The 20,287-nt window shown below is 36.1% G+C and overlaps 1 protein-coding gene across 1 annotated transcript in view; it reads left to right on the top strand.

Moving 5' to 3' along the window:
* The first annotated feature begins 398 nt into the window (after positions 1 to 398).
* LOC149562411 (Acyl-CoA N-acyltransferases (NAT) superfamily protein) overlaps positions 399 to 20,287 on the top strand; it is a 72,194-nt gene continuing 52,305 nt past the window's right edge. The window contains exons 1-2 of the mRNA XM_089825917.1: positions 399 to 682; positions 825 to 915. Coding sequence (XP_089682043.1) covers positions 605 to 682; positions 825 to 915 — 169 coding nt within the window. The 5' untranslated portion in view covers positions 399 to 604. The remainder of the gene's footprint in view (positions 683 to 824; positions 916 to 20,287) is intronic.

Genomic DNA, 20,287 nt, shown 5'->3' with positions numbered 1-20,287 from the left:
AATACCTGTAATTGGAATTGCTATTCTTGCATTCATTTTAACTTTTTCAAATTTGATTAAATTTTCAAATCCGCTTTGACATGGGGTGAGCACTGGAACTTTGTTTTCAATATTTTCAAATATTTTAGCGATTTTCGAATGGTGCCAATTGCATCTTCAGAAATATTTTAAAATGGCGCGGATTGCAAATTAACCCTATTCCAATTTAAGTTTTCATAACCAAACAAGGGATAAACAAGATTGGATTGCATTTTTCCATTCCTATTCTTCATTCTCCATTATCATTCAAATTTTCTATTTTAATTCTCAATTCCTACGCTTGCAACTAAACGGGCTCTTTTAAATAAAATTATCAAACTACAATTAACCTAGTTTTACAAATAAGACGAGAGACTAGCTCTGCATAGCCCTTCTTGTATTCTAATTAATTAACCAAGGGAAAGCAAGTCTGTATACCCACAATTTTCACCCTTTCAGCTGCGCATAATTCCGGAGGGAATAACAGCAAACTGAGGAAAGGGCCATTCGGGTGTCGTTACAGGTCAAGGACGGAGGGGCAGACAAGGCCTGCCTTTGAGGGCGTTAGTATTTCTTGCAATCAACTATGACGACAATCCGTAGGTTCTGCTGCGATGACCTGCTTCGATTCAGTTCCGTTAATTTGGATCATCTCACTGAAACTGTAAAATTTTCGTCCATCAAAAACTCACACTTATGCTGATCTAATTTGCAAATTTTCAAAGTTTCTTTGTCATTTGCAAGAATTTAGGAACATTTAAAATGGCTAAATAATTTATTCTGATGTGTATGATTATCCACGGCAGTTCAATATGTCATTCTACCTTACATACCTGGCGAGATGGCCGGATTATTTCCACGTTGCCGAAGGCCCTGGAAACCGGATTATGGGATACAGTAAGTTTTTCAGTCTTCATTCGTCGCATAAGCGAGCACATTATTTTAATTATAATTTTTTTCTCTCTCTTTTGCAAAGTCACGATTGATTTCAAAGATCGTTATTTGCTGGGGTTTCACCATCGTAATCCTGATCCTCCCTGTTATTTTATTGTCACGGTCTTTATTAGCTTCTGTTCACGTTGTTGCTCTCCTGCATTTAGATATGATAGAAAAACGATATATTTGGTGGTTCTGGTTGTAGTGTGAATTTGTTTTCTTAATACGAGGATGTTTTAACAAGGCTTTTTCCACAGAAGAAAACTCATAAACAGAGGCGTTTGATACACGGAAAATAGCATTTCTTTGGGAGTTATCACGGGGAAATTGTTTCTAAATACACCGTTTTCAATGTTAATATCTAAAATGAGAAACAGACTCCACAGAAAAGCCCCTAACATAACCAGCGTGCAGCATGGCAACTACCATAACTACCATACCTACCAACGCCTAACAGCACTAAGATTTAATCGCAAGAAAAGAAAACAAGAAACTGCATGCTACCTCCAACCTAACTGTCATGAGAGGTGCCCTTAGAATGACCTGTATGGCATGCGGGTGTTGCAGAAACATACAATTATTTTCCACCTCTGCATCAGCCAGAACATATGAGTGCTTGAACATCTTTCTCGATAGAATTGGGTCAAGATATATTGTTTCAGATTTGCGTTCATCATTTAAGCGAGCTCTTCTTCACTTAGATTCATTCCGCTGCCCTTGGAATGATCTGTATGGCATGCGGGTTTTGCAGAAATATGCAAGATTTTTTCCGCCTCTGCATCAGTCAGAGCATATAAGTTCTCGAACTCCTTTCACAGAATTGGGTAAAGATAAATTGGATTCAGATTAGCTTTCATCGTTTAAGTGAGCTCCTCTTCACTTAAATTCATTCCGCTGCCCCTTTTGAGATTTGAAAGGGTTTGCATCACGATCTGTAGGCTATACGGGCTCCAAAAGTTTGGTTTTGTAATACCCTCTCCATTTTATATTAGGGTGGGGCCTTTTCCCTGCAGAGTTTTTTTTGGTACAAGATCCTTTAATATCCCCTCCCAATTTGCCCTAGAATCACAATTGCAACAAATTAGGGTTAAGGTTACTTCTTACCAGTAAAATATCAAATTAAATAATGCAATCCTGGATTTTAGTCATGCATCATAACAAAGAAACACACACACACACACATATTCATACTTCAAATTACTAGGCTTAGACAAGCCTACATCACATTCATGTAATAACAGTAATTTTATACAAGCACATTAGAGTTTGGAGGAAGAAACTTAATAGGTCTGCACGAAACCATTTCGATAGTAAGCCCGGAGCCAATGCCAGAGCCCTTTTGGCCTCAGTGGACAGTCAATATGTACATCCACAGAGGTGACCTACTTAGTGGGTTGATTACACCTGCTTATACTATCAATGCCTCATTCCTTTGAAAAAACAATTGCCGTCATTGCAGAGTTGGACAAAGGTCGTAAGGGAGTTTCTTGGTTCTTCTATCTAAGCTAAAGAGTAGAATGAATACTAGGGCCCTGTTGGCTCTAGGAGCCAGTTATATGGTCATCTCTAGGGTGGCCTACTTAGACAACCCTTTTACAACCCTCCTCTTACACCCAATTCCTTTCTACAAGATGGATTTTAGACAGTCAGGCATACCTTATGTTCAATCATATGAGTATACTCCTAAGCACCATCTATTAATGCATATGCAACACACAGACACACACTACAAGTGATTGTGAGAATGAGAGTGCTGAGAAGCACAGATATTGAAAAAAATATCAGACTGCTATTTTATGCCTGATCTGAAGATCATCTCCTCTGATGCATCTGCTGCTCGACTTCTTTGAGTTGATCTTAGATTTATTTGCTCTTGTATCGGACGCTTTGATCTCCCTGACTGACCTTCCTTGATGTAATTGTTTTTGATTGCTGATTGAGTTTTGATCTGATGAATGTCTCATGGAAAGTTTGTACTTGTGTGATTGATTGATTGTCCTCTTCGATGTGATTGTCCTTTCTTGCTGATGGATCTTTACCTCTGCTTATGCCTGCTATTCTGAATCAATGGTCTGAATTGATACGCTGATCATTTATGCATCTGACTTGCTGTCCTGATAAACGCAATGTAAGGGATTGCCCTAGTCTGTTCCACCTTTTTAATGGTATTTTGCAATTGTATATGAAATATCACATCAACAAATAATGATAAACTGATCTGCAGTCTACTGATCCATAAATGCTTCAGATTACGTTTGCCAGAATGCTTAGTCCAAATACATCTTAATTACTGGTTAATACTTAAAAGTTTAAAACAATGATGATAGTGTAGTCACCTAGCACCAAAGCTACCCAAAACTCAGTTTCAGACCTGATACAGCCTCCTCAGGACATGTATGGCACACTCAGATCTGCCAGACTTGTACAGCATCTCTGCAGCCCCTCCTTATCTTGCATGAGCTGGTCTCGGGTGTTTTCAGACTGTTATAAATGAATGTTGATGTGTACAGGTAGCAATGCCACTAACTATTTAATCTTCTGACAAGTACATAAATGAATGCTGATGTGTACAGGTAGCAATGACACTAACTATTTAATCTTCCGACCGAATAGAATAAAATATGGACGGAGATAAATATGATATGGGGTATGATATGATATGATGTGGGGGAATATAGGACCTATTCTTAACCCAAATTCCCAAAAGGAATGATTCAAATTGATGAATCGCAAAGAAGTGATCAATGCACAAATGGATCAAACAATGAAGAATACGAAGAAAGGAGAAAATCCTATACTGTATTATAGAAAGTATGTACTTGAAATCTTGAATGAATAAAAGACAAATACTAACCTCAAAATAGGGCAAATCTGGAAAATGCTGATTTCTGATGTCTGTGTATAGTTTTGGGGAATTCTGCAACTTGCTCTAGATTGGAAATGTTGAGATAGAGAAAACCCAGAAAACTTTTGTCCTTCCAAGGGTAGGTTGACCTTGACCCAGATAGCGGGGCACAATCTTATCCCAAAAAGTTGACCTTGACCTGCACTGCTTCGCGGAAATTCTGTTCGCGGATCTCGAAAGTTCGGCGAAAAGGGTACTCAAATCTGCATTGATATTCGCTGTCCTGTACTTGTACCTGCAAGAAAAATGGTTTTGTTGTTTGAATGAGGGGTTTGCCTTGGTCAAACCCTGGTTTGGAATCAACCTTAATAATGGAATTGAAATAAAGAATGCTAGCAAGTAGTAGAAGTAAATCTAACAATGAAGCTATAGGCTATTCAATAGATATGCAATTGTATTTGAAATGTAAATAAGTATGTTAATACGAAAGCTTGAACATAATATTAGCAAATGTAAATCAAAACCTGCATGATTGTATGCTTGGAATCCACCTTGAGAGAAGAATGAATAGATCTAGAAGATGAACAAAGGATCTTGAAGGAAGATCACACCACCATGATGGTTAGATCTAGGGTTTTGAATGATGAATCTTGAATGCTTGAACCAAATCTCTTCAAAGGCTTGAATGCTTGAATCCTTGATCTTTAATAGAGAACTTGAATGGAGACAATCGCTTAGATACTTCCTTGAAAATTCTTGATGGAATGCTTGCTTGATCTTGGCAATAATGGATTGTCCGATATCATAATTTGTCGTAGTATCTCCTTGTTCTTGTTAGAGAAAATGAGAGGAGGCTTCCTTATATAGTGATCTAGGGCACAAACTTCTAGAGGCCGACATTGGAAAATTAATTCCCAATTAACCTTAGCCCCTAGAAATGGACCTAGATTAAATGCAATTTAAGAGTTTACCATTCCGAAACCCAAAACGGCCGACCCGAAAGCGGGAAAATGGAACTTTTTGAAGCCCGATATCCCGAAACCTCCAGAACTTGAAATTTGGACTTGGATCAAGGTCAAGGTCGTCCTTGATCCTTTAGGTCGTCATTGACCCAGAAAGTCAAAGTCTTTAGTTTCTCAGAGAAAGTTGTCAGAAAGAGGTTGAAAATAGGGGGAGAGAAGTAGAACAGGGGCGAACAGCCAGATCCATGCAAAGACCTATTCAAGGCGCTTGACATGGCCCCATACCACTTACTCGGAGGGCTAAACGCTCTTAACATGGAACTGTTTCCATTTTAAGACAATACAACCGACAAGTATGGCCCTCCACAACCTCTTCCTCAGCCACTGCAACTTACTTCTTACCGTTTCAGATTTATATTGCATGTAACAATCTATCCATATGATGCAAACAACCTCCACCTTAATATTTGTGCAATACAAAACCCTTAAACAAATCCAACAATTAAGTTCAAACTCTTCTAGGAAAAATGTTTGATGACAACTGAAGTAATATTTTTTCAAATCCAAATTACCTTGCAATAAGCCCTTAAGCAATCCTCTGGATTGTGTCTTTCAACAGCGAAGCGAATGCCATTCATGAAGGTTTTTGTCCTTGCAAATCGATTTAAAGAAGAAATCTCCAATATTTTATCAATTTCATATATTTTCCAAAATGCTTGAATGAGACCTATTGAATTTCTATTTATAATGCTGTCAAGAGAGTCCATTCACTCATCTTGTCAATGTGGGATAAACAAAATCATTTGTTTTGGATTTTGCTTCTTCCCTATTTTTTGGCGATTGCTTTTTTCTCCCTTTTTTTATTGCGACTACTATTTTTTGCAATGCTTTATTTCTTTAATCTCAAGTCCACAAACATTTATATCTCTAATGTTTTATTAAATAAGGGGACTTTAAATAGTTCCTCTTAACAATAAAATCCAATATTTATTTATAACTTTATAATCCAACTTTTTTTAATGCTTAAAAAAGTGATATTAATGATAATAAGCTCTTTTGTCGATATTAAATATTTATCATCAACATGACATTATTAGAGTAGGCCTTTACCATGCCCAAAGGACTTACAATAAATAGTAAGTATGCCCAAAATTACATTTGGACGCTTTAGACACCTTAGATTGACTTGCAATAGAAACTGCCTAGATCAAACCTCAAAGTCCCTTAAATGTTAAGTTACCAATTTGGGTTTAGGGACGGATTCAAGTTAGAGTTCAGGTTTGTGGGTTCGGGCAAAAAAAAAAATTCCGATTTGGGTTTGTGGGTGGGTTTGTGAGTATATATATATATGTGTGCGTTATATATACAAAAAAAAAGAGAAACATGCATAATTACAAAACTTAGTCATTTCATAGTATGAATATATGTTGCTTGATCATTGATCCATGTCAAATGTCAAAGATAAACATTAAATACTTGGTCATTAATCTATGTTCATGATTGTAAAGAAAATCATACATTGAATTACTAAATTGCAAAATGAATTTTCAAAACATAGAGTAGTTCATTAAATAATAAAGTATGAAACATAATGATAAATGACAAGTGTTTAGTAGTTTATCAATGATCATAGTATCAAATGCCCTTCAAGGGTCAAATGGGTCATCAAAAAATGAGGGATCAATCTCCGGCACACCAAAATGAGAGAGCAAATAAGAGATTAGATGAGTGAAATGTTTTTTATTAGGACCCTTTTAGGGTTTATATAAAAAGTATATTAAATAAACATTATTTTAAATTGTTTTATTTCATTTTTTGGACCCTAATGCTGCGGGTCCTCCAAGATGGCAATTTTTTTGCCAAGTTTGGGACAGAAAGGGGACAACGAAGGGGATGACTATATAAATATAAGGAAATCTTAGGAAAATTTGCATATATAGATTACATTTATGTGAAAGTGTGGATAAAGCATGGCATTTAACATCATAGAACCTTAACATACAACACTTCAATAGTCAAACTCAATACGCATATTGCTATCTTAATTCATAATTCATTATCAATATGCTTGTATTATTAAAATAATAACATAAAAAATTGAAATACATCCAAGAACATGATTTGGAATTTATTGTCAATAGCAACAAGAACAATAACCCACCTTCTAAATTGAAGCACACTACTATCATTTAAGTTTGATATAAATTATCGGTGTACACATTATAGGCATAGCGTTACAATTGCTTTTGAAGATAATCATTTGCAAATTAGCGTCTATACATGAAATAACATTCCTACGAAATATTAGCATGAAAAACCTTGGAAGAAGTTGATCGTTGTGTTGTGTGGTTTTCACGCCATTGCCCCATTGCAAATGGGGACCCCCTCTTTTCATTTTAGCAAGTAGGAGTCTTTGTCTTAGGTGTTTTTAGTTGTTAAACATTTTTTTCAAGTCTCCAAGTCTGGGGTGAGATTGAGCAATTTTGGCTCGTTGGGAAGCAAATTTTGCCCGAGGTTTGTTTGAGCACTTTGATGCCAATGAGAGGAATTTTCATAGTCTAAGTCCAAGTGGAGAGTGGAATTTTAGCTCGGGAGAGAAGGGTTTGTGTGTTTGACGAAGTTTGTGAGAGAACCATTCATGGGAAAATTTCCCGTATTTGGAAGTTTCCCTCCCTCGTTTCTCCCAAAAATCTCAAGACTTCCCTCTTTAGGCAAAATGAAGTGCAAATGCTTTAGGAGGCCTTTATTTAGTGATAGCTTAAGCATTGCAATATTAGAATGACGAGGGGAAGAAACTGATAATTTTCCAAAGGATATTCCTCCCGGTCTTTGGAAATTTTCTCAATCTTTGGAAATTTCCCTCCCTCCTCGTTTCTCCCAAAAATCTCAAGACTCCCTCTTGAGGCAACATGAAGTACAAACACTTTAGGAGGCCTTTATTTGATGATAGCTTAATCATTGCAATATTAGAATGACGAGGGGAAGAAATTGATAATTTTCCAAAGGATATTCCTCTTGGGGAAATTTCCAATCTTTGGAAATTTCCCCATGTTGAGTTTCCCAAGTTTTGCCATCCCCTAAGGCATTAGAAGATTGATTTATGGCATGAGGCAACACGATGAACAAGAATAGAGCAAGGAATCGCCAAGGAATGTTCAAATGAGAAAATTTTAAGAACACCATGTCTTGGGGAAATTTCCCGTCTCTCAGAACTTTCCCCACGCAACTCTCATCCTTTGTTAATTACCAAAACCACCCTACCTCTCCTCTCTCTAAAAAAAAATTGAGGAGAGAGAAAGTGGCGAAAATTGGAAATAAAGAATAAAATAATAATAAATGGTTTTGGATTGTGATGAGATTAAAATTTGCCTTGACTTTGCAAAATTGTTGGTTTTAAATTGGGATGAATTTTGTGTATTATTGATGTGATTTTATTTTCCAATTTTTTTTCACAAGCTTAATGCTTTTCTCCTTTGTTTTGCAAGGTGAATTCAAGAAGGAGAAGGGCTGAATTGAATTTCATTCTTAGAACACCTTAGAAAATTAGAGCATTGTTCTTGTACATACCCTCCATCGTTACACCAACAGAAATTGGCAAGGTAAATTCAAGGAGAAGTTGAGGGCAAGATGATGATCAAGGCCTCAAGACTTCAAGCGGATACTACAAGGAGATGGTTCAATCCTAGGGACTCAAGGGAGAAGGTAGAATTCATTTTCAAGCTATCAACCCGCAAAGTTAGATTGAAATCAAGGGGAAATTCAGGAAAGCATGGAGGATCCAACTACATGAGGACATATCAAGGAAAATCAAGAGAGATCAAGTTCACGGGATCATGAAGATGCAAGCGACTCAAGTCAATTCCATGAGGAAATTCCAAAGGATGATGAGGTGGCAATTGTTTGCCTCCAATTAGAAAATTTCAATTTCAGGCATAGTCAATCAAATCATGCCAAGTATCCTATTTTCTCTTTGGTTATCAAAAATCATTGTAATTTTCGTATTGGTCCTTTAATTGGTGCTCTGATGTGATTGGTTACAAATTTGGCAACCCTAATTAGGGTTTGTGGGAAGAAATCTTGGCCCTTGATCTTGAATCGATCTTGGCCCTTTGTTGTAATTGGACATCTAAAAAAAGCTTAGGCCTTCTCATTTATAATTCATTAGATTAGTTTAGAAACTAGAGGAGATTAGCTTAGAGATTTGAGGTGGTAGAGAGCTAGGAGATTAGAGTAGGATAGCTAAGGGAAAGACTTGATCAAATTGTTGCTATAATGCTTGTCAAAGTAATTGATAATTCATTGTGGGTTCTTTATGGTGGATTACTTAATATTGCTTTGTAGTATTGCATGGTTTCGTTAATCTTTCACTTGGAGTAGATATATTTTCATGTTGAATTAGTTTAGTTGAATGGAAGTTATTGTGCATGTTTACTTGTTTGACTCGAACAAATCTGGGCCATGAGCCTCTTACTGATAGTCAGGGTGCCTTGTGTTGGTTCCAAAAAGCGCAGATTGGAATCCTACGAGCCTTGCCTGCTCGATGCTGGGATATCCAACTGGTTAAGGCCAACTTGTCGGAATTGAACAACAAAGTTCGAGTTCCCTACACTTCCGGCTCTGCAAAACCGAGGCGGGTATACCTAATCTTGGACGAAACACTTATATCCAAGACACTTAAAACAGATCAATTAGAATGTGAACACAATAAATGTTTTCCAAATGGCAAGAAATATAGGAAAATTTCAAACTTGCGATTTATGAATTGAGAACAAGAATAAATGATGGAAGTAATGTTTAAAAATAAAGTATAAATGTAGATTAATGCAACAGACGAATATTTTTATTCCTCAAAGGCAAGAAGTAAGACATTTGCCAGCATATGGATTATAAATTAAGAGCAAAAGACCAATACTTAATTAGATGGGCAATAGAGTCAAAATTATAAGCTGAGACATACAACTTTATAAAGTTTAATATATCTAACTATAAATAAATTTAATGATTTAGACGCGACGGATCAATTATATTAAAGCAATTCAAATTAGTCTAAAATGCACTTTTACTCCTGTGGAGACAAATTAGACTTAAATATGGAAACAATAAAGTATTTCACAATATTTAAGTTTATCAAATTTAAAATGCGATAATGATCCAATCCACTTATCTGAATATTAAAATATTTATAAAAATAAATGAAAGATCTTTATAAAAGACACAACTTAATAATAAGAAGTTAAACTCTAATGCAAATAGAAATAAATGCGCTTACAAATTATGCCGGAAAAATTTATAAGTAGAGACACTCCTTAAGGATGATCTATCCACAACAAATTTATCCAGACCGAATGAAATTTACTCAAAAATCCACCATCCACATGCTTGGTTCAACAAGTCACTCTTCTGCTGATGACAAAGTATAATATATCGTAAGACAAGCTAAGAAAAAGTTCAAGTATGGAAAGATGAATGTTGTGTCTTCCTTTGATTTTCACACTATACATATTTATAGAGAAGCTAAGGGTGTCATTTTTTTATAAAACATCGCACCCCTTCATAAATAAAAACTAACTAAATAAACACAAAACTTTAGCATAATTTTTAACTTGGCGATTAATGTTTCATGTTCTTTAAATGATGAAGAGGCTTAATTTTAATAGTTTAGCCGCTTTGATTTCCCGTGCTCCGAATCTGTGAGAGCTCCTTCTTCAAATGCGTAAAACATCTATTGGGAGTATCGACGCTGCAAACTCCAGATAATCCACGAGAGGCGGTCAGGTTGAGTACACGTTCGAACATTTACATGAAGCCTTCCATATCCGATCTTTGCTCTAAACCGGTCTGCATTCGATCCATTCAGGTGTATATCCATCGTACCTACAAAAGAAAGGGAATAATGTAAGATAGTGATTTTAATAATGAAATCCTCCGCTCAAGAGGTCACGCGATTCATCTAAACAACTCCTTGTCCTCATCCCTGATCACAACATCGAGCATCACAATGTTTTCTGCAGATAGCAGTTCTGAGATGGCTCACACAATGCTGGACCTGAATCACAAACTCTCCCTGCCTGTAACATCTTCTTTCTATATTTTCTTAAAGCTATTTCAAAATCTCCTTTAGATACAAATTGGTATATAATGCTGGAAGAAATTTCTGAGTGGAGATTTGTGCATTGGCGTTAGAAGAATCTGCCTTTTGGAGTATGCATTGGTGGTTGACTCTGTGAATATTCTCATGTGACGATCCCTTATTGCTGTCTGATAGCAATCTCGGCATGAATCCTTATGTGCTGCGTGATTCATCTGTTGGCCAGTAGTCATGCTGACATCCTTCAGGCTACACATCTTCTTTATTCCTGACTCGCAACTGCTCTTTTTCTTCCTGTCATCTTGACCTGATCCTTGTTTATTATGCTTTTGTGGTTGTCAACATCCAGAATTAACAGAAAAGCTGTCCCAAGGAATCGTATATTTGATGGCTGTGTAGATATGATAGGGTTATAAATGGCTGTTTCAAACTCATAAAATCCTTGACAAATGATATTATGAACCAACGTTTTGGATATTACAGAGTCTTCACGTGTTAGTAAGATTTTTCTTCAACCGGAACATTAAAATCACAATGTCTCCTCCATTCGATTGCAAGAACCATAAACTAACAGATTCTTCATTTCTCAGGCAAGCATAGTATTACCTTATGCCATGCTTATATCTGCTTATTTCAAAAGGCAAGAAATTAACCATACTGTAGCCATTGATAAGTTCTGCCTGTGACTCGTTTAATTTTGCTGAGTGTGAAACCATATTCTGATTTAGCTTTGATAGTAATAACCTTGTACCTTGTTATGTTTGAGACGAACTTCGAGTCAAGCAAATATATAGCACAAACACTGAAACTCCAATACTTGAGTCAGTGATTCATATTTACATATGTTTTCAAATAGTATCCGGTGAATCATAGCATAAATAAACCTTGAATCTGATATATGAGATTCTGACAGGTAGACTAGTTGATACGTTCAATCACAATCCGATACCTTCACAACATATCCCATCTTCTCAGATCAAGAAAACATGGCCCTTATATATGCTGCTACCAAATTTATATAATTGTTGCTCGATTAATCCTAATTGCGAATCAACAAAAGAATGCATCTACCATTGATTTCCCTAAAAAAAATGAATGATGACTTCAACTTCCTCCATATTATTACTCATTCCCAAGACCTCCACGAAAATTTTAGTTGCAAAATTTTGGGGCTCCATCACCTTGTGTGTAAGTTGATGAAAACACTTAACTTCAATTGATGTTTAATCTTTGGTTTGCATCTAGATGATGGGATTGTAGAGAGGATATTGATGTGAAAATCATTTGTGTATTCCTTTGAACCTTTAATAGGTGGGTGGAGCCATTGGTGAAATTATACCTAGTAGAGTCCAAGTCATCCACGATTCCTTGCATTCATAGTGGAAGTAGAAGTAGAAGTAGAGGTTAAAAGATCAAGTTGGAGTTGAAGTGCGTAATAACCCCTTTGCCTGGGCCTTAGCTAACAACTAACATATCATCGAAATACAGTTACTACTTCATATTCATGAGAAGGCGGTTATAACAATTATTTGACATGTTCACATGAAAGAGATTAATGGTTACAATTAGTTTAACTGAAATATTATAAGTAACAATTGAAGATATAGTCAAGTAAAATTAAATTGAGGATTTAAAGTTTGCAATACCTTGGTTCCCCTAGGAAAACATTTGCAAAACCCTAGGTTAGTCCTCATATACTGCTTAGGGCACAAAAGTTATATCATTGTATTGTAATAACCAATACCATTTAGGGCAACAAAACCACTGTAACATCCCTTTTTCCCATTGCTAATTATGTCAATTAAAAGGAAATAAAAGATACGTTTATATTCATATTCACAAGAATGTAGGACAATTATAACAACCATCAAGTAAGCCTATCTCTTACATGTAGTTACACTTCATGATCAATTTGTAAAATCAACTAATTTCATTGGTTTCCTAATACATCTAAAAGGAAACTGATTTCTAAGCATTGAAGGGAATAACTTATTAAACAATATTAACCATCTAACATTTCTTCAACTTGAGATTACAAATATCATAAAAGTAAAATACCCGTTACCAGAAGATATTTGAATGCAGATTGTATGTCTGTCTTGTGCAAGCCTTGGCATCTGGTGGAGAGAAGAAGCATTGTTAGGGGCTTAACCTCCCAACCGTGGACCTTTTAAATATCCCCACACAATCTCACCTGAGAAAGGCCCTCCCTACCCGAAAATAGACATGTGACTCCCTGTCCAATGATTGAGCATCCTAGTATTAGACTATCAACTCAATGCTCAACTAGACAACAAGACTTATACAATGGACTTTCATGAGCTGACTCAGTTTTAAACTCTTTTATTTCTTGCTTATTTGTTATAGATTGTTCTTTCTCTTATCATGTAGGGATATACCTGTAGTTCAATGAATATCAAACAGACCCTTCATCTTGAACATGCTGGTCTTCCTAGATTAATGTTTGGGGGCTATTGCCTAACATTATATATTCACAACCAATGCATACTGCTCGAATGGGGCCTATGGCTTCACAAAGGATTCATGTTACTTGTGAATCATCTACTGGTTCTTGTTGAAGTTGTCTCTTATCTCAAAGACGTATGGAAAATGCCTTTGTATAAGTTTGCATTGAAATGAATTCTAAGCAAAGTTCTAATAAGAAAAACAATATTCTGATTATAATTTGCTCTTAATTCTTAAGCTTAGATATAGGCATCAAGGAGAGAATAAAAGATACTCCTTTCGGAGCTAGACATAAAGATTCACCCTTCTATTCAAGAAATCAAAACCTCTTATAACTAAATGGAAGAATATTAAAAAGAAATGCATGACGTGTGAAGATCACCACCTCCTTGTGGTAGAGGTTGTTGCGTTAATTGGTTTGTTGCACTATTGGGAAATAGGTTAGAGATCTTACACTTGCTGGAAGCGTGAACTGAGGGTTGCGATTTAAATGCAGCCTTCTATATTGGCTCATGACAGTATTTGAAAAAGGAGGCATTAACAATGATGCACGTTGCTAAAATATGCAACTATGGCAATGGATCCTTCAAGTTGTATGTAACTATGAAACAATAAGGTACAATTTGTAGGCAAATTCAAATATGGCATAAATGTAATGATCTTCATAACAATGTACGACTGTGCAATCAATATGCAAATGGATTTACAACATGCAACTATGCTTTCGATAGGCAAATGTGAACACAATATAAGATTGTGATATGTTGGGCAATGGCGAATAGAATATGCTACTGAGTCATGGAATTAATTTGCAGAGCCATAAGCGATTGGAAACATTGCTATCGAACTCCCATCATCGGCAATAAGAACCATTGTATATAGAACTTGCTAAGGTATGTAATACCAACGGTAAAAGTCTCATTGTCTATATACAGTTTATGCTCGGTTAAAAGAAAGAACAAGAAGGTGGCAGTGGAGAAGTTATAAAGATCAAAGAGCCAACGAAACATGTGGCATACATTAAATATTATAAAGGTCACCGAAATGACATAAGGTCCAAAGAAATTAGCAAGTTGGCCGCTCAAGGTAAATAAATAAGACTTTGGCCGAGGATGAAAGACATAATATTAATAATATTGTCTTAATATATAACATCATGGTATCTATAAATACCTATGTATGTATGTATATATGTGTACATGCGTAAATCCCAACCATATATTTCACCAAATATCAAGTATGTGTATACGTCCTTATATATGTAAAATTGGTGTACATATATTCACATATACATGTATAGATATTTAAGTATCACGGTGTCAATATGTTAGGACATGCCTTGAACACTAGGTGGCTCCAACCAAATAATTCAAATGTTAAAGGTAACAACTTGTTCAAATTTCAATTCATGCTTAGTGATTTCTTTTATTATTAAATGATATATAATTTAACTGGTTAGCTCATGGTTGTCCAATGTAAACTCTTGCTTGCCTAGCTGTTTACTCTTAGCCATGGTGGTTCAAGAGTTGTACCTATTTGCCTAGTGATAGGTGGTGCCCCCATGCCCAATTCCTTTTTGGCAATGCTCCCCTCCCCCCCAACGTGCTCCTACAAGGAAGAAATTTTCCATGATAATATCATATTCCTCAATATAATCACCATAACAAATTATTATTCATAAACCATCATAATGGCTAACCACCATTTCATTTCCCATGAAATCATGATGAATAACCAACTTTACAAGATCTCAAGGTAAAATTATAATAACATCATAACGATTAACTAACATGTCCAACTTCATATGAAATTATAACGATTAACTACCTTACCGTTTCACATGATCATTACTAATTTTACCTGTCAATTGACTTCTCGTGAAATTTCAACGACTATTTGATCAAATTTTAAATCAAGCCAAAAATTGGGATGTAACAAAGTGGAACAGTTAAGCTATATTTTTATTGCATATTGTGAAGCAAAATCTTTAGAAGTGCAAGAGTTGATATCCATTGAATGAATAGCGTTAAGTCCCTTTGTGATAACCAACTTATCACATCATAAGCTGAGTGAAGTTCATGATTAAGAAGGAACCTTGACGTCATTTCATGATCTTACTTTGCAAGCTTAGCATGAGAGATGACCTTACATCAAGAGAGGATTGAGCATTTGGTGTTTCTCCTTGAAACATCAATTATTTTATTCTACATTTTATAGTGGAACAAAACTCACATCAACACGTTATAGGTTTGACATTGAGTCTTGAAAGGGATGCCAAAAATGGTGGATCAAGTATATGTCTCCTAATGCTCTTCTCACTTTAGATCACTTTCACCAATGGTCCAAATTGAGTTTACACCGTGACACCACTAAAACTACATCTCTAGTTCATTGTAAGTGAGCTCATATTCTATACAGTTCTAATCATGATATAGGTTGTCATAGCAAGATGGGACCTTGATGCAACCTCCAATCTTCACCAAATGTTCCACAAAGCACTCAAACCAGCACAAAACCAACCTAGCACTTATGTATTGCCACAAAATGACATAAAGATGCATGTAGTAGGTCTGTAATGCACTTTTCACACTTTACCAAAATCTTGCAAACAACCTACTATATGATTCTGAGCATGTAGCATGACTATAACACCATTATTAATTTTATGATTCTTAATGTAATTGTTGTCGCAAAAGCTTGCACCCTTGTCCAAAGTTTTTACCTAAGGACAACCTTGTGAAACATGGAAACAATGTCCAAGTTGTGGGACTTGAACAATGAGGCTGAGTCTTCGGAGAAGGGCGGCTTCCTTTGCTATTAGGATGCATTTGGACTACACTTGGAGAGAAAAAGGGAGGAGGAAGGCATAAAAGCAAGCTACCTAATGGATTTGACTCTTTAGATTGCTGTGAAGGTGAGGCCTTGTCTTTCAGTTTGACCTATACCAACTGTTGCCCTACCTAGGGTAAGACCTTGTGATTTGTGTATAGTGAGAGCCCAGACTGTGGGGAGGGGTATTTGTGTATGATTGCCTCAGGATATGGGTTGTATTGGAATGGTTTTTGGGTTTTTAGGATCCCAAGGTGGTCTAGTATAGCTATTGAACTCTACAGTAACATATGAAGGCAACAAAGGAGGTTTAGAGCCTACTAAGTACACTATATATTTTACCTCTCCAAGAGATCCATTAACAAGACTAGCAGTGATCCAAAGTTTGTTGTAAGCATAACATGTTGAAGTTTACATAATAAACATTCTTTGGATAGTTGGTCATCATTAATAGATTCCTCAAGTCTATAGTGTGCTTTTATCACAATGCAAAGTGCAATAGGGACATTTAGTTCTTTTAGCATTTTTTTGTTGTGGAGTGAAACTTGTTCATTAGTAGCAAACAAATGTGTTGTGTGGTCAAACACAAGCTGTTCATTTGGAGTGAGATTCTTTTTTGTGCGAGTCATTAACAACTCCCAATCATGTAGCAGCGGTTCTGCATTGCGCATATTTTGTAGTGTTTGGCAAAATTGTCTTTGAAGTGGATCATCACCTTGCTGCCTAAATATTGTTTCCAAAGTTACAACTGCATTAAAATTGTGCCACAAGTTTTTTGAATTAGAGTGAGATGCATAGATCGGTTTATCCATAACAGGAGGAAGTTGGGCTAGGTCTCCTACGAGAATCATCGACATGGCACCGAAGCAAAGTTGTTGTTTTTGGGGTATAGCCTCACATAGTCTGGAATCAATTTTTAGTAGTAGTTCAGGACCTATGAAGCTCATCTCATCTATGAAAATGTATTGAATATTTTTCATATCTTCTTAGTATTTTGTCAATGCTTGTCCCTATAGTGATTTTATTTCTCGAATTGAAATTTTGAGGGCTGCATGTATGGTTGATGCATGGATATTGAAAGCTGCAATGCCTGTTGGTGCAAGAACAAGGAGTGAGTTTATTGCAGTGAGCATTGAATTGTATAGTGCATTTCTTAGGCAGCTAATAAGGTAACATGATTTTCCAGTTCCGGCAGTTCCTTGTATGACCATGTATAAAGTTTGAATAAAGAAATTAGATGCGGAGTGCTTTGTAATGATTGAAAGTGCAATTTTCTGATGATGTGATAAATTGTAGTTGTTGGTGTAGTGAGAGGTAGAAGATTCAAGAACTGATCCAACCATCTTGTTTCTATATATAAATTGAATGGCATGGTCGTGCAAATTCAAAGGAACACTATGGTCTTCCCATGGATGTTTGTTGTCGAAGTCACATTTTCCCAACATGTCAAGATCATTTAAGCTAGAACTATTGGCAAGGCCCAACTGAGACAAAAACTCCCACTCATTCATTTGCAATGAATCATGTATATCCATGTCACCATCTGATTCATTATCCTCTTCTTGGACATCTTTATCGTGATTAGTACGGTCCACATGCCAAACATTATATGTTTCTGCACTTAATTGATTCCAATGTCTAATAATGTCGTCTTTGTCCAAACCTATATCTATGTGGATCTCACGAAAGTGTTTGCACAAAAGCAATTCGCTCCAACAAAACATTTCAAAATGTTCAGAGTCTTCTTCTGGAAGTGCAAAAAAATTTGGAAACACTTGTACTATTGCTCATTCCTTTCTTATTTTCCATTTATTGCGTTTGCGAGATGCAACATATGTGTATGATCTTGCTGATTCAATTAGTGTAACTAGTTCAAGGTCAAGCGGACATTCCATGTAGGCTTGATGTAGCTAGATTCTATTTTGCTACCATCAATTATTTGTTTAAGGCGGTACAACACTTTTCTCTCCACATTCAAAGACATAAACTGATGATTGCAGTTCACAAGAGGCAATTTTTGAAGCATGTGACGTGTTTCTTGTGCACTAATGTCTCTTTCAGCAACAATTTCTACCACAAACTTTTGGTATGCTTTGATGGCGTTGTCGTCTAGATTTGAATTTGAACAAATTCTAGCCAACATCTGAACACAATTTTCAGATTTTATTTCAGCTTTGGATGCATACTTAGCAATGTATTTGAGAACTAATGCTCAAGATGTAATAGGTTGACAATCTATATTTTCTCTCCATATTGATAGCATATACAAATTATGAATGTTCAACCTCTCATCATTTCTAGCTGGTTCAAAGCATGGGTGTCTTGATTCATTAAGGTGCAATGATGATTGTTCACATTCTTTCCAAGGAACTTTATAGCTACATTGCATTTCTTTACCTTTCTTGCATGGCAATTCCTCACAGTACGAGTGTGCCTTTGAACATGATTAACCAAGTCTTCGTAATCAACAAAAGGATCAACAAAAGTTATTTCAGTTGTATTTAGAAGGCATAGATCTTCTGTTGTAGATCTATGTTGCATGTTCTCTATTTCAGATTTTGAGCGAGGGTTCATAGCAGTGAAATATTTTTTGAAGAATTTTTTGGCTTGTTCTAATGCGTTCAGGGTCATCCCAATCAAGTGTGTCCATATTTGGAGCATTTTTAATCCAAATGACACCATGTACATGTGGAGACCCTTTGCCTTGCCATTCCAAGGGATACCAATAATTAGTTGCCTCCACGAGCTTCTCAATTATCTCTTCATGAAAAATTGTGAAGCATTGGTGGAGTTATAGTGATGTTGTATGAGGGTTATTAATCACATTATCAATGCGTTGTTTGTTGGTATGCAACGAAGATGCAATATTCAGGGAGATAACACTATGCAAATCAGGCCATTTAATGTTTGCCACACTCAATGTAAAGAAAAATGTTGGGGAACCTATTTGGGTAATCAAACTTGTCAACTTTGTGGGATGTGTATTCAAGAATGCTCTTGTCCCTCGTAAGGTAAACCCAAAGTGCATTAGTTCTTCAACAAGTTGATTGTCAGGTAGGTTAGTTAAGTGGGAGCAAAGGTCTTCAATAGTGGATGGTGTATTGTCTTCAACTTTTCATTTAATAAAAATAGATGCAGTAGACTGGCTACGATGACACGTCATAAGATTCAAGAGGAAGTATCTAAAGTGTGGATGTTGGCCAAACCTATTATCATGGTAATGAATAAGATGCACTGCATATTCATGCATTTTTCACTTCTCTAGCTTGCGGTTGCATGGTTAGTGCAGTGCCATTTGGGAAAAGCGTGGGAAAGGCCATGTCAAACAAACCCTCAGTACTATACTCATCAATGGGGGTTATGGGTGGCCAAACTACCATGTCATCGATCTCTTGTTCTATATGTAAAGAATCTTTAATGATTTGTGGCTGACGACATTAATTTGGTAGGCTCATCATAAATGACGTTGAATATTGAGAACAACCTTCTATATCACATTGTATGTTTTCAACTGGAGCATTTGTTGAAGCTAGAGTTTCACTGCAATCATCAGTTATACATAGCATCTATGAAATATTTGTATTACAAGTAGGGAGCATTGATAATGCCAAATTGTCAATTTCTACATCTTTGTAGTAAGGGTCAAATTTGATCTTGTACGACAGTGCATTGTGAACATGATTACTACTAACATAGCAATCATAATGCTTCCCACTTGTATTTAGTCTTCGAATGATTAAGACATCTAGTTGGTAAATTGTATGCGGTAAATTTTTTGTAATTGTATGTGTATCCTGGGGGAAGCTTATTTTATGGCCACTATATTTGTATTGCTCACCATGAGCATGGGTTACTTGCAAGATGGGAGTAACATGTGCAATAAGGATCTCTTCTACTTGGGTAGAACACTCAGCATAGTTGGTTTCCTAAAGTGGTACATGTTGTTGGCTTCTAAGAAGCGATGTATTTCCCTCACAGAAAAAACACCTCTTACAAGTTATAACTCCATTCGATGTACATACATTCATATCGGGGTAGCATTCCTTATAAGTAGTACATGTTCATATCGGGGTAGCATTCCTTATAAGTAGTACATGTTTGGAATCTAGAGAGGGCATCTATCCTAGTTCTAAATCTATGGGC

This window comes from Cupressus sempervirens, chromosome 4 (genome assembly GCF_028749045.1).
Source record: "Cupressus sempervirens isolate cs-2001-9-10 chromosome 4, ASM2874904v1, whole genome shotgun sequence".
NCBI lineage: Eukaryota > Viridiplantae > Streptophyta > Pinopsida > Cupressales > Cupressaceae > Cupressus > Cupressus sempervirens.
Note: the sequence above shows the minus strand (reverse complement) of the source record. Positions and strands in the feature narration are given on the sequence as shown.